General features: G+C 42.8%; 1 protein-coding gene across 1 annotated transcript; it reads left to right on the top strand.

The window, feature by feature from the left end:
• The first annotated feature begins 1618 nt into the window (after positions 1 to 1618).
• On the top strand, positions 1619 to 15734 carry LOC149736562 (thrombospondin-1-like). Its single transcript, XM_089876113.1, has 23 exons — positions 1619 to 1779; positions 1852 to 2450; positions 3198 to 3273; positions 3345 to 3637; positions 3695 to 3788; positions 6916 to 7074; positions 7157 to 7333; positions 7499 to 7672; positions 7763 to 7890; positions 9106 to 9208; positions 9283 to 9437; positions 10177 to 10290; positions 10373 to 10495; positions 10971 to 11130; positions 11199 to 11317; positions 11415 to 11553; positions 11632 to 11727; positions 11903 to 12130; positions 12396 to 12592; positions 13040 to 13114; positions 14346 to 14443; positions 14634 to 14773; positions 14878 to 15734. Exons 1-23 carry the CDS (start codon positions 1728 to 1730, stop codon positions 14883 to 14885), a joined length of 3507 nt encoding a protein of 1168 aa, XP_089732239.1. The 5' UTR covers positions 1619 to 1727; the 3' UTR covers positions 14886 to 15734.
• The last annotated feature ends 458 nt before the right edge of the window (positions 15735 to 16192 follow it).

Here is a 16192-nt window from a genome sequence, read left to right as displayed (position 1 = left end):
GCTCAAGCGACGACGTACGAGCGGTTACCCACGTGATAACGGATACCTTCGAGCAAAAATAGAGATTATGTATTCGTCATCGCAAGCTGGCGAAAAGTGAACAAGACGGCCCCGTAAGGGTTTATGTATTAATATAGCTTCGGCATTCGTGTAATTCTTTATATTGATATATATTTGAATCCTTCCGCGATTCGAATTGGCAATTTCTAAATTGGTAGCATTCGTGTCGAGTGCAAATACGGAAGACACGCAATCGGAACTCTATTCAGCGGTCACGGTGTATTTACGCCTTTGACGTAGTACCTATAGCTACGCTTGCTCTGACGTCACGGTGCGCCTACATTAGCTGCCATTCATCATCGAACTGAATAGGGAAATTTTCTACACAGCATCGCATGGTTGTTTGTTTATGTTTTTCCAAATACTGTTAATCCATCAATTGCCACGGGACAGAAAGTGCTTCAGGAATGGCCTACGTGACGTGTTGGCCTTCGAGTTGGTAAAGGACTTGTGCCAATGGAATTCGAACTACGCGCGTTAGTGGCAAAGCCACTTCTATATAATGTGTAGTGACGATGAAGCGTTAGTTGTGGTGGCCGCTATCTTGTCTCTTGAGTCAGCAGATGCACACTTAGTATCTGCGGTCGAATACAATCAACTGCAGAGGTAATTAAATTCCAGGCTGCGGTTTCGACACACACACGGGTTGTTTGATGGGAACAATTTTACGAAGTATAAGACCAGACCTTGGCAATAAAAACTTTTTTTGTTTAGAATTTTATTGTTTGGTTTTTGCACCAAACGATTTTTTTTGTTAAATTTTGAAATAAGTTTTGAGTTTTTCGTCAAAGAAATTTTAGGTTGAACTTTAAACTGTATGGGTTTTGCGTCCACGAGTATTTCACATATCAGATGTTGTGTTTTGGAGAAAAGATATAAATACAAATGAAGTAATTGTGTAACTTGATCTCGGATTTACCAACAATATGAGAAAAGAAACTGTTACCACATTTCTTAAGGCTATTCGCAAAAATCAGTATGGAATGTGAGCACTGCACGCTGCCCTAATTAACTTTCCTGAAGAGCAATAGAAACACCGTATATGTCTTCCCCGTGACGTAAACGGCGAGTGACGTCGGTGCATTGAGAATCGAACTTTGAAAAAAAGCGCCGCCGGAAAGAAAGAGCCTACGAGCTTAGTGGCTGGTGCGAAAGTATAAAAGGCTGTGCGTATGGCGATTGGGCTAAACGAGAAAACGACGCAGAGGACGCAAGCAGACTAGGAAACTGTACCTTGACGTTAAGGAACATCGATTTAGAACTTAGTTAATTTCAGATCTTATAGGTGAAGAATTAGATTTTTTTCAATTACCAAGAGAACAGTTTAACCCAAGACGTGAATAATATTATACTCCGTCGCCTTTATTGTCGTGTCGATTCACGTAAAGAGCTCATACGTATTAGTCGGAGCGGTTCATTTTCGACAATGGAATATATTACACCTTAGTTATCGCTATAGGAACACGATCATTGTGTCCCAGCTTAAATTGTCAGCTCCGTGTCCGGACCGCTTTGTTGTTACCATTTGACTTTTCGACTTTTGCCCTTACCTTGTTACACAGCAGGAATTGCGACGTATTTGTTTAGCAATCTGATTTATTTACTTGTCTCTCCAGAAACGCGTATATTGTATTTGAATAACTTTCTGTGACTTCTGACGCGCAAAAATGCGAATTGCTTGGATTCTCGCTTTTTTAGGACTCGTCGCAGCCGCTCGAGGTAAGAAATTAAATTTAAATTTTCTAATATATATTTATTAAAAATAAAATTTTAATAATTTTTTTTACGCAGCGGTCGGCCTGTCGGCGGTAAATGCTTTCGACCTCTTTTCAATGACCGGCATCTCGCATAAGAGATCCCAACCTGCATACAGACGAGCTATAACTACGGACGGAAGCAGTCCAGATCATTTCTTTCCCGCATACAAATTCAAGAGGCCTCTCGGACCACATGCTCTGGTGGCAACCGACGACCAATTCCGGCTTCTTTCAGCGTCCCTGGCTCGCATTGACACTTTCTACTTCAGCGCTAATATGAAGCAGAGAATGAACAACGTAGGCACCCTTATTAGCATCTCCCCAACAGTGAGCACGGCACAAGCGGTCAATACTATGGCGATCGTTAGTGATGCCCCACAAGACAGACTTGATCTCTTTTACACCGTTGGTGAACGGAATCATGTTTTGACCTTCACAAATGTGGGTATCGCCAATTCACTGAAAGAATGGAAAAACATGACCATGGAGTTCAGCGGTTACGATGTGACGCTGTACGTTAACTGCCGCAACGTTGGCACACGGCGTTTGGAGAGCGAGTTCTACAGGCGTCTGGATGCTGGCAGCAGCCGAATCAGTCTCGCAACTGCCTATGAAAACAAGGACGATTTTAAGGTATGTGGAGTGGCTTTTAGCGTATATATCTTATCCCCATATTAGCGCGTGGATAAGAGTGGACGTTATTTACCCCGAGCCTTAACAATACCCATGCTTGTATTCGATCGACCGCAGGAATCCGTCGTTAGATTAGACCATGAACCTGTTGACGCTCACTGTGTATTGTTCGGAGCGTGTTTTCGTTGTCTATCGTCGCCGGGCCAAGCCCCTTTCCTTCGCACCCAGGCATGCCTTGCTTTGTGCCGATGACAGAGGCGCGTTTATCTTGTAACACTGCACACGCGATGTACTTATTTGAGTATACAGCACCCCATAGTAACTGTATAGCGTGGAACTATAACGCCTACAGTTCTCCCACCCCGAAACACTCTGTACACAAACTTTACACGACGTCGCCGCAAAAACATGACCGACATCAAACGTTCAAAACAACAGTGGTTGTGGTTGGTAAATCATTGTTGCCCCACCAAAATAAAACAGTTCAAACATTAACTTGTGATAAGTTACGTGTTTTTACACCACACAAACGCCGTCTTTGTTCTTCAGTTGCGGGAAAGCGGGGAAAACATATTTTTTATTTGACACGGGTTCCTGGTTTAATTTCTATTAATAGGAAATCTGTAGGGCAGACATTGTTTAGCTTCGTCTGCGACATGCGTATTCAATTCCCTTGAGCAAACACACGACGTTGCCTTTTTGTCGCCCTTATACTCCAATAAACAAACAATTTGTTTCCGCATCCAGGGATCTCTTCAGAACGTTCGATTTCGATTTGGTTCGAGAGTTGAAGCCAACCCTATGCTCTGCGACTCGCAATCTAGTGAGTACATTTCGTTTATGAATACTGATTAAAACTCTGCATTAAAATAATACACTTGTTTTTCCCCACAGCGCCAAGCAACATTGAAAGCAACCGTTCAGAGTTTGACCCAGAGTTCGATGTAGCGCCATCCCGCAACGCGGGTCCTTCTCACCACGACAACGTTCTGCCTGGCAGTAATACCATGGCGCGCCAGTTTGTGCTGCAGGTCGTCCAAGATTCTTGCGAGCTGACATGCCGCCCGCCGCAAGGAGCGAAACGGCCGGACGACCTTGAGGTGTTCTTCTCTTGCATGGATGCCACAGGCATGCACAAGAACGGAGAGAGATGGAACGTTGACGACTGCGTGTCTTGCGTATGCGATGTAAGTAGTGTATTATTTAAACGACCTTTTTGGAAGTTTATTTTGTCGTTTTATCAGGGTGGCCACCGGCTATGTTCAAACCAAACCTGCCCTCTTCTACACTGCCTCAATGTGACGAGAGTTCCCGGAGAATGCTGCCCGAAATGTCAAGGTGATTTTGCTGATTAGAATTTATGTCTAATCTCAAAACATACACGCATACGCACTAAAAACAGCGCATACCTGAATGACTGTTCAGTTCAAAATTCCGCATACACAATTAAGCACGTTGGACTTGTTTACCAGTCTCGCCTGGCACCGCCGCGAGGTCTTTAGGTTCGTGTCAAGACCGATGAATAAGATGATTACAGACCGTCATGTGAGTGTGAGAACGGAATTTTGAGGCTCACTTGATATTTCGCAATTGCGAGCCAGCACAAGCAAAGAATTAATTTCGAATCACTCACGCCAAAGCGCGATGGGTTATAGCACAGGTGCTATACTGCATGCCATACAAGCGTGAGAAATTGATGATTAAAAATAGTTTTACGGATAGGGATGAGTAAACTGGAATTTCGAGTGGACGCATATGTTCTAAACATTTCGATTGTAGTTTGAAAGGAAATACTTTTTCAAACGGTCGTTTTTTCTACATTCCTCGCCCTTAAATCATCGCACACCTATACGACCTGAATCAGCGTGAAGATAGCGCTGGCAACCCCCAGTGACTCACGAGCATCAGATACATTTACTGGTAGTTATTCGACGCCATAATGGCCCCAGTGATATACGACAAACTGCATGCAACCTGAGTGCTTCCCTTTCCGCCGCAGACAAACGCGTACTTCCCAATGATAAAGTGCGTGGGTGGCATGGGTCCGTTGCCAGGTTTCGGGTAGAATCATCAGCGCTCTTTTGACACCGACCAACCGTGCTAAATCGCAAATGAAAATTAGTTTGCAAAGTCAAAGCGAGACGGGATAGCGGAAACGCTTAAGTGCCCCCGGATCGGGTTGACGAGCGAACGAAACTTCATTGCTCCATGAGCTGTTTGTTTAAACGCTTGCCTCTTAAAGCCGAACCTGATAGGCAGAAAGAGCAGCACGTCGCTTAAGTTTGAAATTTGCGGGCGACTGGTGTCAGTATATTGCCTTGCAAGTACGTCTGGCTATTTTAGGACATTCTTTACGCCAGCGGCCGCACCTGACTCCGGATTACGGCCCGAGGGAGATTAAAACGAAATTCCAACGTAGAAACACGGATCCCAATGCACAAACACCCAAAAAGTAATTAATTTCTGGCTTGAACATCGTACACCTGTTAATCGCTCACAGCAAATAACGTTTATCGCCTTTTACGTCAAATCACTGGTAGTCGGAATGCAAAGACTGATTAATGTTGGCGTAACAATACAAAACCTGGACTTACAGCGAGTAAGCTGTTGTCAAATAAACGTGAACCAGCTCTTTAATATCGAATACACAATGACTAATCGCTGGCTTAACGTCGAGTTTAAATGTCTGCACGTATTAAGGTATTGTTCCGTTCTTGGAACTATTCCGACTTTATGAGAATATAGTTGTTATTACAGCGTTAAATTACATTTATAAAACCGCTCGGCTGGATCTAGCTTAGCAGCAAAATATATTTTTGAAATACTTTCAACAGCAAGGTTGCACGAGTGCGTCCTAGATTTATTAGTACAGCTGCCCAATTAGGAGCACGGGAGGACGCACTCTGAATTCGAAAAAGCCGCCGTCTGGCCTGCACATTTGGAAATGCACTTCTCTCCGTTGGGAGATCTGCTGCAAAATTGACCCTAACGGTGTGATTACATCTTGTGATTGCGGTGTTAAACACGGCTGTGAACTTTTGCTCAGCGCCCGCCTGGGCGGCGAAAAATTTGCACTTATGTGACACGAGGTGTGATATATCGTCAAGGGAAGTGTATTTAAACCGCATTTACGTACATTGCGAACAGCTGAAATGTTTGGTTATAAAATCATCGTCGTTAATTAAACCTCTCGGTTCAAGGTAGTGGGAAAGTTTCTGGCAAACGAATCATTGCCAAAACAGGCTTGATGCAAAAGAAAAAGTGTAACATGCATAAATTATGTCATCTCGCATTTAATTCTCAGAGGATTTGTTCTTGCAAATTAAGGGTTAAACTAGACAAGTATTGCGGTGCGCCTTGCCGTGCTAACCAACCCCTGGCGCCGTGGTTGCTTACGACTATGCTGGGAGAGAAATAAATTCAATGATTATGTGATTGACAAACCGAACCTTTGCTAGACAACTTATTAATTTCCACAACGCCGCGTCAGGGTTTCTGTTGTTTATTCGAACCCTTATTAGTTCGCCGCAATAATTCCTGTACATGTAGCAAAGAATTCGAGGCACGCTAATCTGCTATGTTTGCTTATCGTGGCCTAATCGGCGACGACCAACCACACACGCGCTTCGTTTCGGACCAGCGCCAAATATGGCAACACGCATTGGGGGAATCACAACCTTGCGCGAAGCTGGCATTTCTCGCCTCTGACTGTACGGTCCCGTCGCCAAGACTTCGGCACGCAATGTAGACTTAACTTTTCACGCCGATTTACGACGCGTTTGTTTGTAAATATAGTTCGGCGCTTTGATTCTTGTTTCGGGTGCTTAGGGGTCGCGCATAATGTAAGAGAGGGTGCGAACGCACTCAGTAACCTTACCATACCAGGTGGATATACTGGGATCGAGTTACAGCAGGCTCTATACGAAAAACAACAGCCAGGGTAAACAGGAAAGCGAGGTATTTGATATAAAACAGCGTGGTTCAATATTGCCTTGATCGTACATATGCCTTCAAGTTTTGTTTACCGATACGTCTGCCATAGCAAATCGTCGCATAGGCGGAATTTTTGAACACAGCTGGGTCAGCTCAGTGCGGCCGTCGTATTATATCTGGGCATGACCTGTCACGGTAGATGAAGGAGTGTGCGTCACTAGAACGACCGAAAATAACGTACTTGATGCTTAAGCCGACAGGATAAAACCTTCGTCATTGTTTCACTGTGATTTCAAGGAATCCCGATTTCAAAACATGGACAGCCGCTTAAGCGTCATTGCAGTTGGCCAAAAAAGCCATCAGTCTTTACCGCAGTCACCGCACCTCACCCAATAGTCACGACTTTTGCACCGCGACTGTTGGCTTAGCGCTGACGTTTCTTTGGTGTGTCGCAATGCACCGCTTTGTGTATAAGCTTTGACGTTTTGCTGAGGCGACTACTTGGGTATTACTAACTCTTGCGGTTTTGCAGCTGAAACTGATGGGTTTTCTGCATGGTCAAGCTGGTCGGAATGTAGCGTTACTTGCGGAATTGGAAGCCAGACAAGAGGCCGATCTTGCGACAGAGCTAACTTTCCATGCAATGGACCAACGTTGGAAAACCGAAACTGCCTTAGAGACCCATGTAAACGTGAGTGCAGTTTCATCGCCTTTTTTAACATACCGGTACTTAATTTTATAAAAAAAAATTAACGTTGTATTAACTTATAAAGGGCGCCGTGATGGAGGTTGGTCGTTTTGGACCAGATGGGCTCCATGCAGTGTAACTTGCGGTAGAGGCAGATCCACCAGAATCCGTGAATGTAATGCACCAATTCCAGAGTTGGACGGTGAAGAATGTCTTGGACCTGACAGACAAACCAAAGACTGCAGAGAAGCGCCTTGTGCAGGTGCGTATATAGTTCCTGCTGTAGTGTGGCATATATACTTGAGCAAAACACCTAGTCATAATTGATCCAACCTAATAGTTTCTTATGAGTTATATATGAATTGTCAGCCATATTTTAAAAACACTTTGGTAAGGCGGGGTTTTAATACCGTTTTCTAATGCGCAGTTAATGGCGGGTGGGGTACCTGGTCACCATGGAAACGTTGTAGTGTTTCATGCGGAACAGGGTTCCGCACGCGAAAGCGAAAGTGTAACAACCCGAAACCGAGGTACGGCGGAAAGGCGTGCCCGGGAGACAAGAAGGAAGTCGGCCAATGCAACACACAGAATTGCCCAGTTGGTAAGAATGTTACACCATGCGTCCACACACATATGATGTTTGCTGTTGGCTAACAATGTTCCAATTTTCAATGAACTGTTTTGTGTATAGACGGTTGTTTGGCGAGCCCTTGCTTCGGTGGTGTGAAATGCACTTCGTATGATGATGGTAGTTTCACTTGTGGTTCATGCCCGGCTGGAACTCAAGGAGATGGCATAAACTGCCAGGACATTGACGAGGTAAACAATTCTCCCATAAAAACGTCGCTATTTTTGTTCTTCGGCAAAACGCATCGGCGATCGAGATGCAGATTGATAGCAGCGCAGAGTCATGGAGAGACAGAGCAAAATACCAGTCTCCGCAAAGAGATTTTTGTGATAACCACGTATTTTAAACTTAATCTTAGTCTAAACGCACAGCTGATTCCACTTAGCGTGCATTCAATCGGCGTTATTGGCCGAGCGAGGAAAACTACCAGACGCCCGCGCCCAAAATCCACCCACACAATTAAGTTTATCGAATGCGATCAGCTCTCGATATCCGCCAGCGCCTTATCGTTGCGATAATCTGTCTGAGAATGCATTTTGTGCAAAACACAACTGAAATACAAAAGTTTTGCAGTAACTGGCAGTCCAAACAAAATAAAACGCTGCGTCCCGCTAAAGGAAACGTGCCCAATAAACGTCTTGGTTTTCAATTCCCTTTAGAAACGTTATTGACAAATGCAGCCTATGGCCCCAATTACTGTAACCGAAGCCTTATTACCTCGCTAATACCTGCGTGAGATAGATGGTCTATAGATAGGCCGTTACACGAGGAGTTGATCAGATGATGATGCTTATACAAATGTTCGCTAATCCTCGAGGGTATGCCTTTGCAAATACACTAGCCAGGTTATACCTGGTACACGCCGGCTTATCACTCGCTGCACTGTTTATACTTTCCCAGACAGCGAATATGTCGAAGCTGTTGCCAAAATAACTCGCAGCCGTGCGGCAATCTCACCCGCGAGTTAATTAAAAGAGGACTATAAAAGGCTGCGATACAACGTAGCAATTTACACGGTGGTTGAAATGCTTAGAGCGTCCATTTTGATCAGTCTATCTTTCCAAAGCGCCTATTAACGCGGAGTTAAATAATAATCATTTAAACGTGGCTATAAAAATGCGCTTCGTGTTATGTAACGTGATCGGTCGTTGCCTATTTTCGGCAATAAGCATTTCCCTCCCAACTCTTAGAGTTCGAACCGCTAATGCATTCCTGCTCAAACCGTGAGGTCATCAGGGGTAATTAGCCGCGCCAGTGGTATACGACCTTGTCTCTTGACGTCATAGGAAATGCTTTTAAAGTTCTCCACAATCCAAAACGTGAATCTTTTGTATTCGGTCGCACGGCGTTTCCCACGTTATCGTTGCCCTTGAACAGCTTTGACTAAACTTGTTGTTTTGTAACAGTGCACTCTGGTTGCCGACGCCTGCTTCCACTATCAAGGCGTGCATAGATGCCAGAACCACTTCCCAGGCTATTCATGTCTTCCCTGCCCGTCCGGATATAGAGGTGAGCTCTGCATTGACGACTTAAGGCGTACATTACCCGTGCACTTGCGTAGGTTAACAAATCTTTTTCTACAGGCGACGTTCAGTCTGGAGTCGGCGTCATTCACGCCCGTGCCCACAAACAAGAATGCGTCATGTCCAATCCATGCACAGACGGGGCGAACCCCTGCCCAGAAAACGCGGAATGCATATTCCTCGGCAAGACCGTCAGCCCACCATTCATTTGCAAGGTAAGAGTATCGGCTTAATTGCGAAAACACTTGTATTATCTGAACAGTTCTCGATAGGCATTTGCCAGACGCACGCTGCTGGTAGACAGGCCACTTTAGACTTGAGTGTTATCGTGTGCCAAGGCCTCAACAGTTCGGATTAGATTTCCGTCAAGAGAAATTCACGTCTAAGGGTTTTTCGTGGTCACTGAATCGTAGTACCCTTCAAATCGAATTAATCACGCTGTTTGGCAACAATTAACATTGGCAATTCCGACATTCCGCACACCGTCCCATATACAGGAGAATTACCTTGCCAAAATCCCCAAAATAAAATTCCTATCTATTCAAACTCAAACGCCCCACATTCACACAGCCTTTCTCGTGAGTTTGGGTATAGCTGGGATAAGTTTACGAACCTTCTTTGTTCATGTCCTGGAATAACAAACAGCTTCGTCGCTTTCTGAAGTAGATTCGCCACGCAAAGTTGATTGCAAAGCGAACCCGGGAGTTTTCTCCTTCCGCTTGTCTTTGTCTCACTGTAGATGTTTTCGCTTCGCGTTTCAAGCTTCCGTGCTAGTACACACGTTTGCTCTCCCTCTAATTAGAGCGTAAGTTGGAAGCTGTCGATTCTCGGAATTCGAAAAATCTTCGGCTAATTTGCCCGCCCTTTCAATACCCTAATCTGAACAAAGCGGCTATTGATTCGTTCCGACAGCAGACTCATACCACCCCTCACACGAATTTTGTTTTTTAACAGTGTCGACCAGGCTACGCGTCATGCTCACATTGCGATGGTTTGATTTGTGCAGATGATACCGACTTAGATGGCTGGGCAGACAACGAAATCGTATGCCCAGGCAGCAACACTTCAGTAAGTTCCGGTTTCTTTCCAAAGCTATTTTGTTCGAGAGCTTTGCGTGCGAGTACTGAGTAAACACCTTTTGCATCAACAGGTTACATGCCACGAGGATAACTGCCCTCGACTGCCGAATAGCGGACAAGAAGATTCGGACGAAGATGGCGAAGGTGATGCTTGCGACAGAGATGACGACAATGATGGCATATATGACGAACAGGTTGGTTTAATATTACAAAAGCGTGATCGAATATGCTGGAGTAGATTTTTTCCAATAAGCCTTGCGTGTAACACTGAACCCTTTGACGTGTATCTGTTTATCCGAAATTCTGGGTGGTTTTTACTGAGTAGGTGAAATCTTAGTTGGTAAGCCATCCGAATCGTCCATGGAATTAATCTTTGACTGGTTTTCGTGCGACCGAGTTTACCTCGTGCACGCCCCAATAAACGTTTAAACTTGGTCCCTTGTTTGACTTGCGACTCAATTAGCATGCCTGCTTTTAAGTGGCACGTATTATTTGAAAAGTCTGTCAGTGCTGGCTCGTGACTCGGTGGTGAAATTGGGCAAGTGGTGAAACGCTTACGTACGGTAGAATGCACTTTCATTCAACGTTATTTGGTCGTTTTTGTAAACACGAACTTCTCGTGCGGCGGTACGCCATGGACAAGTTTTCCAACACAACTTGTGTGCGCAGGATAACTGTCAGTTCATATACAACCCGTACCAATCTGATGTCGACCGAGACGGTGTTGGAGACATGTGCGATAACTGCGTGCATGATAGGAATGCAGACCAAAAGGATACCGATGGTAACGGCGAAGGGGACGCTTGCTCTCTTGATATTGACGGCGACTGTAAGTTGATAATTACAGCTTTGTTATTGGCAAGAAGTGCTTTAAATAACAATTGTATCTCTATTCAGCCATCGAGAACATATTCGACAACTGTGTTTACGTTTACAATTTTGATCAACTCGATAGCGACATGGATGGAGTTGGTGATGCATGTGACAACTGTCCTCTGGTACACAACCCGTCACAGGTTAGCTACGACTCCCACACTAAACCACTAATATAAATACCAGAAAATTATTCTTAAACTTTCTTTAGAAAAATATTAACAAACCGATTGTTTGTAGGAGGACCGAGATTCCGACAAAGTTGGCGACAGTTGCGACTCAAACTTAGACGTCGATGAAGATGGAATACAAAACAATTTAGACAACTGCCCATACATTGCAAATGCCAACCAAGCAGATCACGATAACGACGGTTTGGGTAAGCTACTTGAAAAAAAAAGCAACTCAATATCACATTTTACATCTGTTGGTTTTTCTCATTAACTTTTTTATGCAGGCGACGCGTGTGATCCAGATGACGACGACGATGGTATCCCAGATGACCGAGATAACTGCAGATTGGTTGTCAACCCAAGCCAACTCGATACTGACGGTTCGTGGAAAATGCTCTTTTACATTTTAGAATTCTAATTGCATTTCGCGGTCGGATTAGAGTTTCCGCTTCTGAGAAGGGAAGATTCTTAACAGCAGAATTTTAAACGTCTATACTTTTCTTATCGCAAGTTTTTATTCTTAAAAAAAATCATAAATTCTGTTTTTTGTAATAGGTAACGGCAGAGGCGACGCTTGTGAGGGCGACTTTGATGGTGATAATATCATGGATGCCGACGATGCTTGTCCTTTGAATAACAAGATAAGTGTAACTGACTTCAGGAGCTTCGATATGATTGCTCTTGACCCAGAAGGTATTGCACAAATTGATCCTAACTGGGTTGTGAGGAACAAGGGTAAAGAGCTCATTCAGACCAAAAACTGCGACCCTGGACTCGCCATCGGTAAGAAACTGATCAGACAATGGATTTTGCTATAATTTTTTTGTACTTTTACTACGCTGCCTGATTTCCGGGGCAAATTTTGCTTTAAAATTTTGTTATACTTTTATAACCAACCTTTTTTTTGCCAAAGCATTTTCGTACAAGATAAGATAATTGTATAGATAAATTTTGTTCAAGAGTGAAAACATAAGTCTAAACAACATAAACCTTTTTTCGCTGAAAGATTTTTGTTCAAGATGTGCTATAAAGTTTTTGTTCTCAACAGGAATGGACCGGTTTGAGGCGGTTGATTTTAGCGGAACTTTCTTTGTCAACACTGAAAAAGATGACGATTACGCGGGTTTTGTTTTCGGATATCAATCTTCCAGTAAATTCTACGTAGTCATGTGGAAGCAAGTATCTCAAACCTACTGGAAAAACTACCCATCACGTGCCCACGGATACAGTGCCATACAAGTCAAGGTAAATTGCCGTTGTGGAATTCAAGCAACTCCAATTATGTTTCGAATCTTTTCTTCACCCGTACACAGTAATATAGCCAATCGCTTTCATTCAGCTTTCATTGAGCTAATATAATTAAGCTTTGTTTTGCCAACACGCAAACTCATCAGCTCAGAACAAATCCACTTCGAGATAAGTGAACCGTGGCAATAAACAACGAGAGCATTTCCTGGTTTTGCTATATGGGCGTATAATTCGCAATGGGCTTATTTTATTAAAACTGCTGATCGAATTAACTAAAGCCTAAAAGCGCGCTAATAGATCTTGCGAACCAAACCGACAAAACCTCCCCTTTCAAGCCGAAGGCGAATTCCGCTTGCGGTTTTGGTAATTGAAGGCGAATATACCAACTTTTACGGATGAAATAACCCGGAGAGAAAAATAACTCATGTTACGTGTTTCTTTTAGGTTGTTAACTCAACTTCAGGAACAGGCGAAGCTCTTAGAAACGCACTTTGGCACACCGGGGACACGAAAAACGAGGTAAGTTTAATTTTATCAAATCACGTCTCACCGCATTGGGAGGAGAAGTGAACTTGCTTGTGGAGCTTATGGATCTGTTTAGAAATTTCCAATCACGACTTGGTGTCGAAATGTTTTCAGTGTACACAGATGCGTGCATGGAATGTCTGTCAGTTCGTTGCGGTTTATGTTTTTAATTTTCCCAACTTTCTTATACCGCCAGCAAACAAACGCACTGCTTGAACGGCAAAGCTTAACCGCGATCTATGATTGACAAGCGTCTAATTAAATAGAGTATTAAGGAAAAAAGCGTTTTTAGGATCCAAATTCCCGTTGCCACTCACATAATATATATATATATATAGTAGGGTGGGTAAAGATGGGACACTTTTTATTCTATTTTCTCGTCCCATTTGGAAGTAAACAATAAGAACATTTAAAGAATTATACATAACCGTATACTCACGACGCCTATACACAGCTAATTTGTTTAAAATGCCGTTAGTATATTGGGATCTTATGTGCTAAAGGTGTCCTGTCTTACCCCACCATAATATACCTTATGATCTTCGGTTAACGTATATATTGCGCCCAAAGAAGGGACCGAATTATAAAACACATGCGCGATTATATATATCCGGACTTGCAAAAGCTTAACGTCTCGCATATTTTCCATTAGCGGGGACCATACAATCGCCGATTTCACAGTTCACATACCGTGTTGGCTTGCCCGACGACTGTTTCGAAATACCTGACTCGCATAATTTGCAGCGTAAAGCGTATTCTGTAAATACCCTTGCAAAGATCGGTATCAGTGTGGCGTAAACACCGGATGCGCGTACATGCTTAGCAAAAGGGTATAGCCTCAGGTGTACAGTTAGTGAGACATTCCAAAAAAGCTGTTCTAGGTCTCACTTTTAACCTGAACAACAAGTAAACAATGCTAGGCACCGAGTTTTTGCATCCGATTTCAAAACCACAACGACCGTATGCCCCCCTAACAGGATCATATCACTTGCGCTGGTTATAGGCATTTAAATATATAGTTTGTTCGCACGGTTTGGCTAACGAGTCATTTACTCTTCAATTACGCGGTCATGGGTCGCATGGTTGCCGCGGAAAATTGCTAAGATAAATACCCAAGTTATCGGACGCTGTCACGCATTTAGGCGCCTCCAAATATTTTACGCTCGACTTTTAAAGCAAAAACAGATTTTACGAATATGAACTAACATAGATTTGTTTTTTTTAGGTACGAACTCTTTGGTACGATGATATGCAGCAGGGCTGGAGGGATTATACCGCTTACAGATGGACCTTACAACACAGACCAGAAACTGGTTTCATCAGGTAAATACAAAAATCTAACCCAAAACTCACAAAACATAATCGGAGCTCGCTAAAACCGGAGATTTACTATATGAAACACTTTTTACTTTATTAGAACCTCCGTATACAATTTTAACTTTATCCGCATTATTTTTGTCACAGTTAATTTTTGGTGCGTTTTTATTGATCTAATTATTTGCTTGATTTTTAGAGTGACAATGTACGAGGGAAAAGATCTTTTGGTTGACTCCGGTGCGTTATACGATAAAACATTTGCCGGGGGAAGAATTGGATTCTTTATTTTCTCGCAAGAGATGGTGTTTTTCTCGGACATGGAATACATGTGTAAAGGTATTAAATCTTACAGTTTAGCAATGTAATTTGTTAACTAATTGCACCAGCAATTGTCAAGCTGTTTTCCCTTTGCCATAAAATAACGCATTTGTTTTTCGCAGACACGTAAACGGAATGCGGTGTGGCGTTACAAAACTAGATGAACTTTACAAAAGATGGCACGTCAGCTTCGCAACAAAGACCAGTACTGCTTTTAACACTATGGGAACGAAAACGGCGCCACGAAACCGAGCTTTTTGGCATTTTCTTACCTATTTATGTCTTTATATTTCTCTCGCCCAGATATTACCCTATTTTAGAACTGCCACGAGAGGGCGGCAAGGAGCCTAGCAATCATTTTCAATATCGCCAAAGCTGCTCTGCTACTCGTTTTAAAGTGGTGGCTTGCCGTCGTCTACTACATGATTTCCACTGTATAATACAACGTATAACGTAGACTTCCACAAAGTGTAGCGCTCACATAACGACTTTGCATACAATGCACACACCAACCATCAGCCGTAAACATTTAGTGGAAAATTTGCTGAAACTCCAAATAGTAAACTCCCTTTTCTATTATGTGACCCCCATAGTTGCTTAAACATACAACGATAGTGCCTTGTCGTAATCCAGCGTTTTTACGAGCTTTACAATTGCGCCAAAATTATTTACAACAGACAGCAGTACGGCACTTGGAAACTCATTTTTAGTTAACATTTTCAGCATATGTCAATACCAATTTTCATTTTATGTTTAAATACTTTCTTCGTAAACTTTACTTCGTGTTTTATTCTGTTCCCGTCTATTTTCTATACTTGGACACACATGTAGTCTTGTACATTTTTCTACATACGAGTGTCACTTTAGATTAGTGTCATATTTATTTTCTCGAATTTAAGTTGTCTCTTTGTACGTTTGTTCTTGACAGCTTTTAAGTTATAGTTACCGTGCGCTATATAATAAACCAACAAAACTGCGACTTTTGTGGCGGGTGTAATTTTAAATTTATTGCTGAATAGGAAACCCCTATCTTACAGGAGTTTAATTCTAAAGATCGAGGTAACTCTACTCTCATTATATCGTACTCTGCTATAAGAACAAACTTGACGTGTGACATATTTTCAAGATTTGTGGAAATAGAATGTAACACACACAAAAATGGAATCTTAAAGTGTTTCCTTATGATAATAATAAAGTATTCCGCGCATGCGCATAACTGGATAAACTCCGCGCATTTATCCACACACCATTTTGAAGGAAAACGATCTTGGAAAGAACAACGGTTTCGTTGCACCACCTAGCGGCAATATTATTTCGTTCGGCAGGTTAAAATTTGCGAACTATTTTTTTAAAACGCTTTAACCAACTAAAGAAAAAAAATCGAATTAGTATTTTTACTCGTAGATATCAGAAAAAAACCGTCTGTACAAACAAACA

Source organism: Ciona robusta, chromosome 4 (genome assembly GCF_009617815.1).
Source record: "Ciona robusta chromosome 4, ASM961781v2".
Taxonomy (NCBI): domain Eukaryota; kingdom Metazoa; phylum Chordata; class Ascidiacea; order Phlebobranchia; family Cionidae; genus Ciona; species Ciona robusta.
This window is presented reverse-complemented; position numbering and strand designations above follow the sequence as displayed.